Source organism: Desarmillaria tabescens (assembly GCF_030435595.1).
Source record: "Desarmillaria tabescens strain CCBAS 213 chromosome Unknown EV420scaffold_6, whole genome shotgun sequence".
Taxonomy (NCBI): domain Eukaryota; kingdom Fungi; phylum Basidiomycota; class Agaricomycetes; order Agaricales; family Physalacriaceae; genus Desarmillaria; species Desarmillaria tabescens.
The window spans coordinates 953,606-969,085 of NW_026848305.1; the positions used below are offsets into that span (position 1 = coordinate 953,606).

The window sequence follows — 15,480 nt, forward strand, 5'->3', positions numbered from 1 at the left end:
TGCAGTTGCCACAGGCCTGATTTCAGATACTCACTACTCGACCGATCCTTGCTTTCTGGCAATCCACGATTTCTCCTTTTTCTCTCTCTTTGCCCTCTTCTCCGTGCTGCATTGAACGGCGATGGTAAGTTCATCTCTTCTCCGATTCCCTTCATTCCGGTATCTATAACGACGATTCCAGGCAAATGAGCTGGACCAGAAGATACAAGATGTCTACAAACATATTCAGACAGAACGCAAAATTCTAGAGGCATCGCAGCTTCTCCGGCAGGCCACTAACAATCAGGACGTCCTCCGGCGCAACGAAGCTAAGATCAGGGAAACGGAGCGATCCCTCTCCTACTTCGAAGATACCCTACGAGAGCTACAGGCCCGCAAGCTGCAGCAATCGCAGCCAGATCCACAGCGGTATGGTGGTTCTGCAAGCCCTCAGGTTGGTCGATTCCCTGGGAGCTGTGTCATTGACATATCTGCTCGAGATCGCTGAATGTGCAATTCAGGTGCCTCCAAAAGAGTACGACTATTCTGGCCGCGGACGAGCGCCCAACTCCCCCGAGCTCGGCCCTAGAGGCGGTCCTGGACGCGGGCCGCCCAAGGCGAAGACATATTCAAATCTTGACTTGATCAAAGCCGATACTCCTCACACGCCCGCCAAGATATCAAAGATGTTACATCAATTAGAATTCAAGCTTCAAGTCGAGATGCAGTACAAGCAAGGTATCGACAAGATGGCTAAACTATACCAGGCCGATGGAGACAAGAAGTCGAGGGCCGATGCAGAAAGCAAAAAGGTCGAAAGTGAAAAGAAGATACAGCTTCTTCAGAGCGCTCTCAAGCGGTATAAGAATCTACACATCTTGGATGATGTTGTAGAGGAAGAAGACAGTCAGTTGATTGGTTGTGGCCACAAGTGATGCCCTGCTCACCTTTACTTAGATGGCCCCGGAACTGACGGCGAGCGTAAAGATAATCTACGGTCGAAACCGTTATCTGGAATACTTCAGGTTACCGTCAAAGGCGCGCGCGAACTTGATCATGCTCCTATCATTACCAGATTCCGTTCGGCTTCCAAGCAGACTGTTGAGACCTCTGTCTCCTTGAAGGTCGAAGGAACGCAGCTTGCTCGGTCCCATCCTTCTCGAACTGATCGCTGGAACGAAGATTTCGAGATAACTGTTGACAAGGCCAACGAAGTCGAGATCGCTGTATATGACAAACAGGTCGGTGAACAGCATGCTGTTCCAATCGGGTTACTCTGGATCAGGATCAGCGACCTCGTCGAGGCCCTACGGCGACAGAAAGTAGTCATGGAAAGTGGACAGGGAGGTTGGGTAACTGCGGGCGCTATGCATGGTGATAGCCAGGCAGGTCCCCCTGTGCATCCAAACGCTGCAGCAGACATGAATGCGCCTCTAACATTTGGTGGCGCACCGCCCGGGTCTGCCTCCGGTTTCGGTCCTTCCGGGATGGAAGGCATCGATGCGTGGTTTGCCGTCGAGCCTGCAGGCGCCATCGCCCTGAACCTCAACTTTAGTGCGTTTTAACTTGGTTAAGCAGGAGAATGCTAACAGACCACATAGTCAAGGAAAACGTCCGAAAGCGACCTCTAGACGCCCCTTTGGGAGGTCTTGGCCGCCAAGGAGCCGTCCGCAAACGCAAGGGCGAAGTCCACGAAATGAATGGACACAAATTTGTGCAGAAACAGTTCTATCAGCTTATGCTATGCGCCTTCTGCAGTGATTTCTTACTGAACGCCACTGGTTACCAGTGTGAAGATTGCCGATATACGTGTCACAAGAAGTGCCATGAGAAAGTGGTCACCAAGTGTATATCAAAGTCGAACACCGGTGTAAGTCAATTACACGTTTCTTTAACTCGTTCAGTGATATCCATGTATTTGTCTAGGATGATGAAGAGAAGATTAATCACCGTATTCCCCATCGCTTTGAACCTCTTACTAACATTGGTGCAAACTGGTGCTGTCACTGCGGTTACATGCTTCCATTGGGCCGCAAGAATGCGCGAAAATGCTCGGAATGCGAACTGACATGTCACGCCAATTGCGCTCATCTCGTTCCAGATTTCTGTGGAATGTCGATGGAAACCGCTAATACCCTACTCTCAGACTGGCGCGCAATCAAAAAGGCCCAGCAGAGTCAACAGCCGTCGGGTGATAAAATAGCAGTACCTCTCGGTCGTATCACCCTCGGCAATGAAGCCGATCCATATGCTCGACCACCTCCTCCAGTTCAGCAGATACCTGACCGATACCAACAGCAGCATCCTCCTGCTCCTTACGGTCAACAGCAAACACCCCGGCCTGCTCGCGTTCCAGTACCTCCCGTGTACCCTGAGGCGCAACCGCAGCCACCGCAGGCTCGACCTCTACCTAGTCAACCGATCCCAGAACAACATAGATACTCGGGCGGCTATCAGGTTTACTTCTTCTCGTACTTGTATGGTTACTGTCACTGACATCTATCATAGGAGCCTCAGAGGCCTCCTCCGCCGGCTGTTATTCCCGCTAAGCAACCCGGCCTTCCGCCTTCACCAGCTCAGAGACCTCCTAGCGTGGGTTCCGGCCAGGTCATCCCGGGTCATCGAGTTGTTCCTGCACAGCCTCCTGTCCGGCAGGCTACCAAGAAGAGAAAAGTCGGTCTAGATGATTTCAACTTCTTGGCTGTTCTCGGTAAAGGTAACTTCGGTAAAGTCATGCTGGCGGAGGAAAAGAAAACGAACGGTCTTTATGCGATCAAGGTGCTGAAGAAGGAATTCATCATAGATAACGATGAAGTGGAGAGGTGAGAAAGACTTCTGGTGGTTACTTTCTCCTTCCCATTAACATGCATCCTTTAGTACTCGCTCGGAGAAGCGCGTTTTCTTGGCTGCTGCTAAGGAGCGACATCCGTTTTTACTTGGTCTTCATTCTTGCTTCCAGACAGAGACACGGGTGTACTTCGTCATGGAGTATGTCAGCGGGGGTGATCTCATGTTGCACATTCAGAGGAAGCAGTTTTCTCTTCGACAGGCCAAGTTCTATGCATCAGAAGTACTTTTGGCCCTCGAGTACTTCCACGCTAATGGTATAATATACCGGTGAGTTAGCCCGCGCAATTCGTGAGGGACATGTGCTTATAGCATGATGGAAGGGATTTGAAACTTGATAACATCTTGCTAACGCTAGATGGGCATGTTAAAGTGGCCGATTACGGTTTGTGTAAGGAAGAGATGTGGTTTGGTCAGACAACGAGTACATTCTGTGGTACTCCTGAATTCATGGCTCCGGAGGTATGATCCTACCCATTCTCGAAGAAAAATCCGCGCTAACACTGTATTTAGATCCTCCTAGAACAACGCTATGGACGTGCCGTTGATTGGTGGGCCTTTGGTGTGCTGACTTACGAAATGTTGCTCGGGCAGTCGCCATTCCGTGGAGACGACGAAGATGAAATATTCGATGCCATACTGGAAGACGAGCCCTTGTACCCGATTACGATGCCGAGGGATGCCGTATCCATTTTACAGAAGGTAGACATTCCAATTGTTCTGACATTGCTTTGCGTACCTAAAAAAAACCGACAGCTCTTGACGCGCGACCCTAACCGCCGTCTGGGATCTACGAAAGAAGATGCCGAAGAGATTAAACGACAGCCTTTCTTCAAAGACGTTAGTTTCGACGATGTGCTAAATAAACGCATCCCCCCTCCTTATTTCCCTACAATTGTAAGTGTAAACAATCTTTCAATATCGGGACCGGACTTGAATGTGTCTACAGAACGGCAGTGCCGATACCAGCAACTTCGACGAGGAGTTCACTAGAGAACAACCAACTCTAACCCCAGTGCACGGTCAACTTTCTTCGCGCGACCAAGCAGAGTTCAATGGGTTCTCTTATGTTGCTGGTTGGGCAGATATATGAGCAGAAGAGAAGGCGGAAGGAAAGATATGTAAGTAGGGTAGGACGTGCAACTGGACCATGCTGCTCTTGTGTTTGTTGTCATCGATTAATGTTGTGTCTGCATCCTGTATTTGAATACTTTTAGTCCACATAAATAACAACAGTATTATTAGTCTGCTCACTTCTACTTCATCGCGATGGTGTGGCCACCGGTGCCAGGAAGACCATGGGATCTTTCATCCACAGAGGTATCCCCAGCATCAGACTGTCTCATGAGTTCATAGAAACTTTTCCACAATGCAGCAATAGTATCGTATTCTTTGGTCATTCCTAGGACCTCCTCGAGCTTTCTATTCAGGCCATTGGTCGATGAGAGCAGCTCCTCGAAGCCCTGTAATGCAGTGTATCAGCAGTAAAACACGGCGCGTAATAAGGATATTCACGGATGTAATTTCTCGGGCTAGACGATCGCGTTCTCGCTCGAAAAAGGTGGGCTCTTCGTCTGGTTGAGACATGGGTGATGGTGGTTAGTGATTAAACACTATGGTTAGGGTTTAAGTCTTTCATTACCGCCACCACTGCCTCCGGAGTTCTACCTTCGCCTCGTTTGTTCGTTCTTCACACGTGCTACTACACGCCTTAAGCGTAAGCTTGAACTCGGTTGTTTCGCATCTTGGTTGCTTGTTGGATACTATCGTACGCTTGGGCCTCGTCATGCGACGGCGTGATCCAGAAATAATGTTCATCGGTAGAGGTCACTCTCTGATAGATGTCGACAACGACGCGGTCGATCTCACTGGACGAAGGATGAAGACAAATCGAGAGACCGTCAACTTCAGGTCGAGGTATGAATCGGCGGTTTCTCTGATGCTGATACTGATAGTCTCAAAAAGTAATGATATACCGAGCACCATCAATCCCAGCATATCAAACGTCCAGACTCCCCTGCGTACGGTGAGACTCGGCTTCATTATTGACTCACCACAGTAATGTCAATATTCCAATGGTTCAAGAAACGGCCATCTGAACATGTCGCCTCTGACTCGAGGAAGCGCCCGAGGTCCACAACCGCTCCATTGCCTGGAGCAGAAGGGTCCAAGGACAAACCTTTTGTTTTGTTGAGCGACGACGACGACGATGAACTGCCAGCATTCTCCATATCACAGTCCCCAACCAAACCTGTTGTGGCTTCAACTTCTCGTTCTCAGAAACACACACCCCAGCCTTCGTCATCATCGCACCATAAAGTAGCCCAACCTGCCAAGCGACCAACGGCACCAGCGAAGCATCTGGTGCGTGACGTGTGAGATCTTACCTCTTCTCAACTTAGACCATACTTTAGAAATATGTTCCCAAGCTTGCCATGCCTTCGCAAGACGACTGCAGAAACCTCCCGCGCTCACCAGGAAAGCCAATCACAAAGATTGTCGCGTATCAGAAACGCTCTACTCAATCCTCCGTGCCATTGCATCGTCAATCTAATGAACCAGACAATGTCGAGGACGAGTACGTCAAAGGGACGTGGACGAATCCAAACATCGTATGTTTTGCTACTTATGATGATGTAGGAGACTTACGAAGGCCGCTATAGTGGGCTCGTATCCGAGCCAAGTCGGGAGGAGACGACTCTGGTGCTTTTGAGCCTTTTGCAAGCCTCGAATCAGCACCAAAGAGGCTGCCTCCTTGTGAGCGGCGTCTGCGTCTAACGAATCGGCCGTTTCAGTCTCAAGCTGTTCCTCGTGCACCACCAAACGAAAGACCGTATATTTGGGATATAGTGAGGCTTCTGTGTGCGGCCCAGCTTCCCTACTAAACATAATTGGCTCTTAGTTAAAGGATACCGAGATAGCCATTCCCTCGCGACGCGCACGGCATCCGCACAAATTCGCCCTTGAAGGGAAAGGGCCTGCTAGACGCACTTTGCCTTATGGAAGCATTACGCAGAGGTGGCATTATGCTGCGGCCGGACGTGAGTTGATCTTCTACTAGCCATTACTGTCCTTAGTCTCCTTTTTAGCTATAAATAAGATTATACAACACAAAGGCTGCATCGCCGCTTGTAGTGCTACAGCTGGTGGGAGTGCCGGAGGTATGTGTCAGAAGAACAAATTTCCAAACCATTCTAACAAGACCAGAGACGGACTGTACGTATAATAAGAGCGGTGCACTACTTTTGTGGTGTCAAGACGAGCATATAACGCTGAAGGTAGAGCGTGATCCAGATGAGGAGGATGAAGAGCACGAGGATTATACTGAGCATTATTGGCGATGTCAAGATGGTTTCAAGAGAGGTGAGAGACTATTCCACTTAACACCAAATATTGATCCTTACATGGCTAGTGCTTGAGAAACATGGAACCTCGGAGGGTAGACAGGTTGAATATGAGTACAGCAATAATCCAAACCGTTTGAATGGTTGGAAACCAAACTATCTGTACAAGTATTTTTCTGTCAATGACATCGCATTCGATCCGAAAAGGTGCGGGCTCTTTTTCTTCTAGATACGAAAACTTACATATTTAGTCAATGTTTTGCGTCTTCTGGAGAAGACACAAATGTACGTTTGTGGCCGTTCAGCTCGGATATACAAGGAGAACAGCTGCGAACAACTATTTCGTATGATACTGTCTTTAATATGCAAAATTTTTCCTCAACCTACCGTCAGGATACGACCACTCGCGTGTAACACATGACATCGCCTTCAATCCTTGTTCAGACACCCCAGATCTTGCTGTTGCCTCTAGGTGAGTTGGGTCTTCCTGCAATCCGCTTTCAGTAAACACATGATGCATATAGCAAATTGTGGATTTACACGGACATATTCTCCGAATCTCGCCGACACGAAGAGCTTTCAATTGCAGATAGGCAACCAGGTCGTCATACAGTGGGTGCATTCGTTTGGGGGAGAGGTCCGACGGCCAATTGCATCTTTGCCTCGTCCGAACCGCTTGGTAACTCTTTAACCGGTGTTGGCTACCATAAAACATGGAATCCGTATGACGACTCTGATCCCATATACGAGTTTGATGATGCTCAGGAAGCCGGGGATGCGATGTCAATTAATTCAGAAGGTGAGCGAGCGCAGCGAAACATTCTGTTATGTATTCCTCATCTTCTAATCTAGGATCATGGCTAGCGCTCTTCACAGCCGGTGAACCCGATAGGCATCTTCGACTTTACGATATTCGCAACCGCCATAATAGAGCCTCTAAGCATATTATACTTGATCAACCTAATGCTGGTCGAGCCGATCTCGAGGTCAATTGTGCATCCTTCAGCCCAGATGGTCGTTTCTTGGCCGTGTCTAGAAATGACAACAAGACTCACATTTACGATCTCCGAATGCTAGACAAGGGTGTCATGGAGGAATTCGAACATCCGGGGTGAATGTAAGGTTACACCTAGGCAATGATTTCATTTGGTGTTGTCTATTCGGAGTGGGTGACTCAGAATTCGAATGGCAGGATGGCTTTGATTACAGGTGGCGAAGATGGTGAGTCCGGCTGATCTTACACTACCTTCTATTCTCACATCTGAGCCAGGAATGGTGCGCATGTGGGACCCTACAGTCTCTTCGAACGATGGAACTGTTCTCGTCGAGATGAACTCGGACATAGCGCATTTCAGTATCGGCGATCGATTGAAGGGAGAGTATGATTTGGTAGTGTCAGTTTGTCACAACTGATCTGTTCATCTTCATTCGCTAACAAAATGATTTCAGAGGCGATGCGCAGGGTATAGTTGCAGCGTTTGATACTCATGCCAGTCATTTTGAGAAGATTGAGACGATTTAGGATCTTTCCACTTAGTATGTATGTCGTGTCGTATGCATCTGTAACATATCATGTTGTGTTCTATTTCTTAAACTACTTACGTTCAGTTCCTAGTACAAATTTTGAACCTGAGCTTACTAGTCAAGGTGAACCTCGGAAGTAAATGGTTCCGCTGGTTGCCATGAGACGTACCGAAGCAGGGTCGACTGTATAGAATATCTTGAACCATAAAGTCAGTGATGCTACTTCGCAAAAGGCGTACTATTTGAGGTTTAAGGGTCCCGGTATTCTGCAATTATGGCGGCAGGCAGATCTTAGTAACCGGGAGCACTGAGAGCACAACTGAGGTATATTCATGTTGTAGAAATGATAAATAAAGTACTACCCCTTCTTCTAATAACGATAATTACACAACACCGTCGTAGTACGCAATTACTGCCTCTTGAGTACAATAGCTAGTCCAACAAAAACTACAATTACAGGGCCCTCAGAAATCTACAGATACTGACTCTCTAGGGTCCAACTAAGAATCGACAGTGGATTCCCCGTATCTCGCTGATATTTTGTCTAGGCTCTGATGATATTTCTTCGCTTAGTGGAGTTTGTGATTGGCTAGGACGGGGAGAGGCAGAACGTCCCCGGCTTTCAACGACGCTGGGTGTGTCGGGCTGTGAGGCATTGGCTCCGTCCACGGATGGATGAAGTGGGCGCGTGCGAGGTTCCGGCAACTGTTGGATCATGAGGTATGGCTGGTCGTGTCTCTTCAACCATTCCGTTCTTCTGCTCCTGACCAGGAGGCTTTTTAGGCCAGTAGTGCCACCACGGCCTGGCATCCAGGACGCCGTTGGGCATCTCGCCGGTAGTGGACTCGCTATGGCTCGGAGTGCCGTTGGTCCAGCTGGCGCTGCCGTTGCTTTTTTCCTTTCCATTTGCTGCACGGCTCTTGCCCTTGGCTTTGGAAGACATGTTCAGAGGTAGCGGGGGTTTTGTGGAGGGAAGCGGTGGGATGACGGGATATGTGTAGTTCGCGGTAGATGTAGAAGGCTTGAGGGGTGCAGGGTCTTCGTCAAAAAGTTGCTTTTCTGTCTCCTCGCGGAGGAATATGGCATCAGCCAGAGAGATGGCTGTAGGGATCGTATCTGGAAGAAAAGCACTGTTATTTGGCTGACGCGAAGGAAGAGGGTATGGAACACGCCTTGAAGAAATCTGAACTCTTGGTATTGAAGGGTCGTAGCAGCTGGATGTTATATGCGCTCTTAGTTCGCCACTCGGTTTAGCAGGGACGGCCGACACGCACCCATATCCTGGTACTGCACTGCAGACCGTCGTTCTGAATTGGCTTGCCGTAGCCCACCCTGGGCCAATCGTTTTATGAACTCTTCCTGTATAGAATTTTAATCATTCTCGGGTCAAAAAAACAGCGGCAAGGACGCATACAGTAGCAATGGAGAGTACGAAGAGGGCCTCCTTCGATAATGACAGGCTCCCGGTCACTCCTGGTTGCTATTCAGGGAATAAATTGAGTCGGAGAGCGAGGTATACACACCGTCTGCTGATATGATATTTTCCAACCTCCCACCAGGCAAAAGGGTCTGTCCAACTGGTCTACTGCTCCGAGCACCGCTCACGGCGTTGTTCGTGGAGACGGAAGCGCCATTTGGATTAGGTTCGTCCAGACCCTCTGTGTCAGAATCGAGCTGGTCGACCTCTGCCTCGACATCGGAATCCACGAGCATCGGTTCAGCTGGAGGAAGAGCAACAGGGGGATGGTGGGAGGCCATCGGGACAATGGGGAGACAGAATTTTGAGTGGTGGTTGAGGAAAGACCGGAAGGAAGAAGAACGGAAAAAGCGACACGTTACAAAAGGCGGCAGATCAAAGTACTGGCAGTAGAAAATCTGGCCCCACGCGACGTAGGACGGTAAGCCAAATCCGTTTTCGCCGTTTTCGCTCCGACTTGAGAATCACGCGTCGCAGTATTGAGTAGAGAAATACAGTCTTTATAGATACAATTCGTTGCTACGGTACACTTTTAACCAAAAAAAATAATGATCTACTGTACAGGTACCACTACGCTAGCCTTGTCTTCGGCCTTTGGAACGGTCACGGTCAAGACACCGTCCTTGAGCTGTGCAGAAACACCGCTACTGTCAACCGGACGAGGAAGCCAAACAGTGCGAGTAAAGGAAGAATTACTCCAGAACTGCCTTTCAGCAGAAATCTGATTGGGAGTATCGGTTTTAGCAACTACAAAGTATGATATGTATTAGCCTAGTAAAAAAAATACAGTGACCAGAAAAGACATGCCTTCTGTAGAAGCTGCTTGTTCGCCTTCAGAGGCTTGCGTCTGAGTTGCCTCTGGTTCCTGCCCTTTGCTCACTACCTTTCCCTCGATAGTAAGGCTACGACCCCCTTCACCAATTCTCACCTCGACGTTCTCCTTTGCAACACCGGGAAGATCCGCTTCAACGATGTACTTGTTCCCCTGCTCTGTCACATCAACGGCAGGTCGACCAAAACCTGGAGATGAGAAAAAGGGGTCATCAAAGAAGGGGTGAGACCTCATATTCCATGAGGCTGGAGTACGAGTGATAGGCTCTTCGAGCATCCGAAAGAGAGGGCGGAATTCACGGAATAGTTGTCGTGCGATAGACATTTTTGAGACAATGTTGCTGTCTGAAGGAAGAGAAACATCTGTCTTTTATACTTCAGCGGATTCACAAATACGGTATTTCTCGCAGAGACGAGAACATGCTGGAAAGCCTGGAACACGGATCTGTGACGAGTGGCTGACGTCACCTGTATGCCGAGGATGATCGGCATCTCGGCAGACATTTGAGCCTCTTCACGAAACTTCGACGACCGAAGTAAAGTAAATAGTAGTACTTTGAACAACTCACGGTCTTCTAATGGTAAGCAAAGCCACACTCATGCACAGCTTCTAAATGTCGATCAACTCTAGTCATGAGTTCATCTGCCGCCTCGACGTTCTCTGTACTCCCTCGGTATCTTCAGCATCGAATTGACAAGGTGTACATATCCACAGCAAAATCGCACCATCTCATCGAGACACCACCTTTGAAGAAGACGAAACCAATTGCATCCACTTCGTCTGGAGGCGGTGGATTTCTTGTTGAAGATGACCCAGGCGAAGCAGATGATGAGATAGACGCGTCCCAGATCCCTAATATTCCCATGTCATCTATCCCATCTGCTCTGCAACTCCTTGACCTACCTCCCGATGACGAACAAGTCTTGACCATATTTCGCCAGGCCGCATCAGGTTGGGAAGAGGGCGCGAGCCCGTCCACAGAGTTGTCTGTTAGTATGGATGATTGGCGCGCTGTTTGTGCCATCTTACTCGAACATCATGCACAAGAGTATGCAGATAGTGATGGGGACGCAATTTCCCGTCCAATCAGTGACCTAGGCAGTGACTACGAAGCGGGGGACGTTGATATGGAGGAACCTTCGGATGACGACGATGACTATGTGGAGGAAGCACCGGCGCGTCGACGCACGCGTCCTACCACCCGCACACGCGATTCGGACTCGGATTCTGATTTTACGAACCCCAAACAATTGACCAAACGACAAAAGCAAACTTGTCTCGAGAATTTCGCGCTTTTCTTCCCTAACGCGACGCCCGAGGACTTGCCCCGCCAGAAAATAATGATCAGCGACATTCAGCGTGTCGCGAAATTGCTCAACGAAAAGCTGAAAGCTGAAGAGGTATGTTATTTCCAGCCCTGCATGCAGTCGATCTGATGCGTTAAATGTATAAGATTATTGAAATGCTCGAAATTTTCTCTTCTGCGCCGGACAAGTCAATGACTTTGGCAGATTTCGAGCGCATGATGATTACTGCAAAGTTAGCGTAGTTGGCAGGTAGACAGCATAATGAAGAGAAGCATCCAGGTTCCCCCACCTTGGGGTCTGACTCCCTGCAACTGGGTCGAACCTACCTACACGTTGTATTACAAGCTACCTGTTACTAGAGACGCTCAGACTCCAGAAGAAGCAAGGCTAAAATGGATAAAATCCAAAGGTGAAACGACATCGTCGTTGACAGAAACAGGACAAAAAATTCTCCCGAAATCCTATGCACAAGCTTTCCAGAAAGTACCTTCCCGAAATCCAGACCAAGCGTCTGAGAAGTGGAACGCCACATATGGGTCTCGTAAGGTAGGGCTCAGGTGGCCCTACCTTAAGAAAACGCGTCTGAGCTGACGTTGCAAAGAGCTGTTACCTTCCAGGAATGTGTGATTTCCTGAGTCTTGAAGAATTTATAGGCCAGGTGCGCCTTTGATTGGGACCCTGAATGGTGGCGACAAGAGTCATGTACTGATGGGCCCCAATTTCAGCTGCTTATCAACCGAGCTTTTTCGTGTCGAATAGAACATCGAATGCAAGTATTCACTGATAATTCCCTCCTAGACGATTATCAAAGCCAATAATTTGGCTTATCGAACGGCCTCGCATTGGGAGACTTGTCGTAATTATGTTAAAATCTTCAAACAGAGAGGTACGTAGTTTTTGAGATATTTACACCAGGCCAACGGCGCTGCTGGCCTATAAAATTCCAAAAATGGGTATCCTACCTACAATGATGATACAATGCTACACCGATACCACAGCATAAATCGTAAAAACCATAAATGATCCTAATCCTTAGGAAACTCAACGACATATTGCGCACTTATTATCTGAGATTGCTCTTCGTCGTCTTCAAATTTTAGTTCGTACGTGGGCAAGTATGACTGAGGGGATGAGTCAATAGATGTCGTCACATCGGGGAAGAGAACGCACCCGTCCGGTTGGTTGCATGTCCCGAGGAGGAGTGACCACCTCGGCCCGATAGAAACAGCTTGTGTCAGGATAGAGCGCCAGCACGATAGTTCCTTTTCCATACTCCGGACACACGGAGATACTCTCTGGAGTCCCTGCAGGTGCATTCGGATCCGGGAGAGGAATAATCGATTTCAGGGTCGTAGCGTACGTCCTAATTTGAGGAAGGCAGGTGAGGGGTACGTCGGCCAAGGGCTGCCGCCATTGTCACTTACTCTGGATTCTCATCATCGACATCTCGGACCTCGTATCTAAGAATGCAGAGGTTCATGAGCACCTGTCAAGTCCTACCAATTTGGGGGCGTACTTGTGCTTGTCGGCGTTAATACACCTGGTAATGACAGCAAGTATCCAATCACTCTGATCAGCGTCTTTGATAGGCTTGGGAGGAGGGTGAAATGCGATGGTCCGGCCTTCCCGAAGAGGTAATTGTCGGGCTATACCTTCCCTGCGTGATTTTTCACGGGAAACAGTGATCGAGAGCGGGGTACCAGCAGAGTTTCGAGGCGGCAGAGTAATCGACACACCACGGGTAGTGCCAGACGTTGGAGGAGCGCCTATTGGAGTAGGTGTCGAAGATGGTGACGGACCTCTATTAGGGCGCTTATTTCGTTTGTCTGCGGCTGTGAGCATGTGTTTCAGTGGAGTGACCCGAGCTGTGGATGCAATGGAGACTTACCCGTTTCTGTCGCTTGCCTGAGAGCGATGAGTATACCGAGCTGATCTAGAGCTTGGTCGATCGCTCTGGCGAAGTAAGGATGAATAATGAAATGAAAGAGGGCCTTCAAAAATCTACCTACTTGACTTCATTATTAGATGCTGTTTCTATGTCCTTTAGTCCTGTGTTCAGTTTTTTATATATCGTCCTGACACCATCCAGACCCTCGGACGGCAGAGTGTCGTCACTGGGCCACGCGGAGATCAGCCGGTTCACACGACCGATTGTTTCTGCAGTGGCAGGGTTCGTGTATATACTGGACAGCGTCAGAAGAGACGTTCTGGCGTGATTCCAGAATTCAATTTCTGAACGCGCATTTTTTAGTGCCAGCTTAGATTCAGTTACATTTTGTAGGCAACCTACCTTCAGAAGCGGCAGGGCGCGTTGCTACGCCTCGCTTTCTATCCATGAAATGCCCGCTATGAGACCGGTGTGCAGCCTGAGTCTCGTGGATAGCGCATCAAGTGAAAACGAAGTACGTTTGATCACTTTGGAGAGAACAGGTTCAACGTTACGTGAACGTTCAGGTTGCCCGATTGGGTATTCAAACTCCGCTAACCCGTGTTTTTCTCGGAAGGCCAAACACAATTGATGACGCATAATGTACACTAGTTCGAACCCTAACCGTCGCATCTTGAGGGCATGTACAGAAAAATATATTATATGGAGTCAAGGGACCTTCAGCATCATGAGGCTTTACCGCTATCTGCGACTGTTTGGCGTCGTACACTTGAAGATCATCACCGGAACCTCGACTCGGATTTGAAATCATTTACAGCCTCGGAAGCTGTAAATGATTCAATTCAGCCAGCTTTTGGACAGCTCCCCGATCCTGCTCAGTCCGCGACGACATCGGCGAAGACTGATCCTCTCCAAGATCATTTACGTTAGCTCTTTCACCGTGATAGGTTAGTGCCAGACCAGATCTCTCGGTCAGGACCAGTATGGGTATGATCGTATACCTTACTAGAATACATATCTTTGGAGCTCAGAAGCCCTGATTACAAGGCAATAGCGGAAACTAGGAGGCTTGAGATGCTTGGACCATGGAGCAACATATAAATGTTAGGTTATGACTTTCTACAAACAGCAAGAGAACAAAAACGGAGACTTGGACGGTATTACGTACAAAATACAGGGTGAGGCAAGACATCAAAACTCAGCCAGGCGCCAGATCCGGAGGTTGCGCTAGCTTCCGCAGCGAAACGTCGTAAACGACTGGAAAAGTTGTAAGCAACACATTCAACACTAAAAATTAGACCACACCTTCTTCAACCTTCTTCATATCATACTTTAGACTGTCGAATCTCCGACGCAGCTGGTCGTTTTTCAGGTTTAACTGCAAATGAATATAAGGGGAATACAAGTATGCAAGAACAGGGGTGTTACCATCGTAAACCCGGCGAATAGATCTTTCACGAAGATAGATATTTTGACCGGCTCCTGGAAATTACCTAGGGTGACAGCGTTGACAGCCAATCGCGACTTAGAGTGATTGAAAAGCAGTCAGTCGGCGCGGCTTAGTGAACGGAACAAACCAGAACCCTCACCAATTCGTTCACGAGCGTGATAAGCCCGTGTAAATAGTCTTCAATAGACAACGTAAAGCGATCTTTCCATTCATCCTGAACTGTCTGAAGCGTTGGTCGAAGTGTTACTCCCTGGATACCAGAATGACGTACTACCAAGGGCTTCAGATGTGGATGCCAGTGAGATCAGGGTCCCCTTTGACAGATATTCCAAGAAAGCCGCCACGAAAACGCTATTTCGAAGTGAATTCGTCCACAGTGTCTTTCCATCTCCAAAATTGGTTGGGGGGAACAAGATCTGCAAGCGCAGTATGGGGGACATGGGTACTTCGGAGGAACAGGATATACGCTATCCACCAACCCAGGAACTAGAATCGGATCATGTCAAGAAGAGGGATCGGAAGGATAGCAGATATTGCACCTTGGGAATACGGAATCGAATGGATCTTGTTGAGCATCCCGACCATCGTACGCGTTTTCTTGTCAAGTTCTACAACTTGTTCCTTGATTTTCTGAGAAAGTATTGGGGCAAGTCCGGACCATCAGAGGTATCTAATATCACCTCTCGAAGTTGGGCTTCATGGTCCAGCGTGGTATTTAGATTCTCCAAATCGTGAGGGTCCATGGTCGCGGGAGAGGAAGAAATGTTTCTGAATTGATTTGAATAAATAATATTGAATTTCAAAAACCCTGCGTTCACGTGCAGACGCGCAA

General features: G+C 48.5%; 8 protein-coding genes across 8 annotated transcripts; 3 read left to right on the plus strand and 5 right to left on the minus strand.

Moving 5' to 3' along the window:
* Nucleotide 1: 1 nt before the first annotated feature.
* EV420DRAFT_1516951 (protein kinase C1) lies at nucleotides 2-4,079 on the plus strand. The gene is made up of 12 exons (XM_060471971.1): nucleotides 2-124; nucleotides 182-433; nucleotides 501-885; nucleotides 937-1,533; nucleotides 1,581-1,849; nucleotides 1,906-2,436; nucleotides 2,488-2,801; nucleotides 2,857-3,096; nucleotides 3,150-3,288; nucleotides 3,340-3,528; nucleotides 3,583-3,723; nucleotides 3,776-4,079. Exons 1-12 carry the CDS (start codon nucleotides 122-124, stop codon nucleotides 3,917-3,919), a joined length of 3,204 nt encoding a protein of 1,067 aa, XP_060335677.1. The 5' UTR covers nucleotides 2-121; the 3' UTR covers nucleotides 3,920-4,079.
* Nucleotides 4,080-4,082: 3 nt separating this feature from the next.
* On the minus strand, nucleotides 4,083-4,413 carry EV420DRAFT_1263386 (DASH complex subunit Dad1-domain-containing protein; the record flags this gene model as incomplete). Its single annotated transcript, XM_060467167.1, has 2 exons — nucleotides 4,083-4,289; nucleotides 4,342-4,413. The coding sequence occupies 2 exons, from the start codon at nucleotides 4,411-4,413 to the stop codon at nucleotides 4,083-4,085; spliced, it is 279 nt and encodes a 92-aa protein (XP_060335678.1).
* A 36-nt stretch (nucleotides 4,414-4,449) lies between these two features.
* EV420DRAFT_1516966 (uncharacterized protein) lies at nucleotides 4,450-7,894 on the plus strand. The gene is made up of 14 exons (XM_060471972.1): nucleotides 4,450-4,743; nucleotides 4,792-5,190; nucleotides 5,241-5,438; nucleotides 5,490-5,675; nucleotides 5,729-5,867; nucleotides 5,916-5,987; nucleotides 6,034-6,189; nucleotides 6,239-6,377; nucleotides 6,422-6,514; nucleotides 6,695-6,969; nucleotides 7,023-7,255; nucleotides 7,304-7,391; nucleotides 7,441-7,564; nucleotides 7,620-7,894. The coding sequence occupies exons 2-14, from the start codon at nucleotides 4,888-4,890 to the stop codon at nucleotides 7,690-7,692; spliced, it is 2,079 nt and encodes a 692-aa protein (XP_060335679.1). The 5' UTR covers nucleotides 4,450-4,743; nucleotides 4,792-4,887; the 3' UTR covers nucleotides 7,693-7,894.
* Nucleotides 7,895-8,001: 107 nt separating this feature from the next.
* On the minus strand, nucleotides 8,002-9,619 carry EV420DRAFT_1760567 (uncharacterized protein). Its single transcript, XM_060480629.1, has 5 exons — nucleotides 9,218-9,619; nucleotides 9,109-9,167; nucleotides 8,969-9,053; nucleotides 8,867-8,908; nucleotides 8,002-8,810 (listed from the first exon to the last, which is right to left on the minus strand). Exons 1-5 carry the CDS (start codon nucleotides 9,450-9,452, stop codon nucleotides 8,317-8,319), a joined length of 915 nt encoding a protein of 304 aa, XP_060335680.1. The 5' UTR covers nucleotides 9,453-9,619; the 3' UTR covers nucleotides 8,002-8,316.
* A 105-nt stretch (nucleotides 9,620-9,724) lies between these two features.
* On the minus strand, nucleotides 9,725-10,327 carry EV420DRAFT_1263093 (HSP20-like chaperone; the record flags this gene model as incomplete). The annotated part of the gene is made up of 2 exons (XM_060467154.1): nucleotides 9,725-9,892; nucleotides 9,965-10,327. 2 exons carry the CDS (start codon nucleotides 10,325-10,327, stop codon nucleotides 9,725-9,727), a joined length of 531 nt encoding a protein of 176 aa, XP_060335681.1.
* A 308-nt stretch (nucleotides 10,328-10,635) lies between these two features.
* On the plus strand, nucleotides 10,636-11,552 carry EV420DRAFT_1638112 (uncharacterized protein; the record flags this gene model as incomplete). The annotated part of the gene is made up of 2 exons (XM_060476795.1): nucleotides 10,636-11,403; nucleotides 11,457-11,552. 2 exons carry the CDS (start codon nucleotides 10,636-10,638, stop codon nucleotides 11,550-11,552), a joined length of 864 nt encoding a protein of 287 aa, XP_060335682.1.
* Nucleotides 11,553-12,088: 536 nt separating this feature from the next.
* Nucleotides 12,089-13,791, minus strand: EV420DRAFT_1050273 (SGF29 tudor-like domain-containing protein). The gene is made up of 7 exons (XM_060465533.1): nucleotides 13,601-13,791; nucleotides 13,320-13,542; nucleotides 13,199-13,263; nucleotides 12,827-13,142; nucleotides 12,735-12,770; nucleotides 12,481-12,673; nucleotides 12,089-12,431 (listed from the first exon to the last, which is right to left on the minus strand). The coding sequence occupies exons 1-7, from the start codon at nucleotides 13,644-13,646 to the stop codon at nucleotides 12,336-12,338; spliced, it is 975 nt and encodes a 324-aa protein (XP_060335683.1). The 5' UTR covers nucleotides 13,647-13,791; the 3' UTR covers nucleotides 12,089-12,335.
* Nucleotides 13,792-14,168: 377 nt separating this feature from the next.
* On the minus strand, nucleotides 14,169-15,412 carry EV420DRAFT_1516986 (translin). Its single transcript, XM_060471973.1, has 9 exons — nucleotides 15,329-15,412; nucleotides 15,188-15,278; nucleotides 15,128-15,134; nucleotides 15,060-15,093; nucleotides 14,920-15,028; nucleotides 14,788-14,867; nucleotides 14,627-14,722; nucleotides 14,504-14,576; nucleotides 14,169-14,455 (listed from the first exon to the last, which is right to left on the minus strand). Exons 1-9 carry the CDS (start codon nucleotides 15,389-15,391, stop codon nucleotides 14,397-14,399), a joined length of 612 nt encoding a protein of 203 aa, XP_060335684.1. The 5' UTR covers nucleotides 15,392-15,412; the 3' UTR covers nucleotides 14,169-14,396.
* Nucleotides 15,413-15,480: the final 68 nt, after the last annotated feature.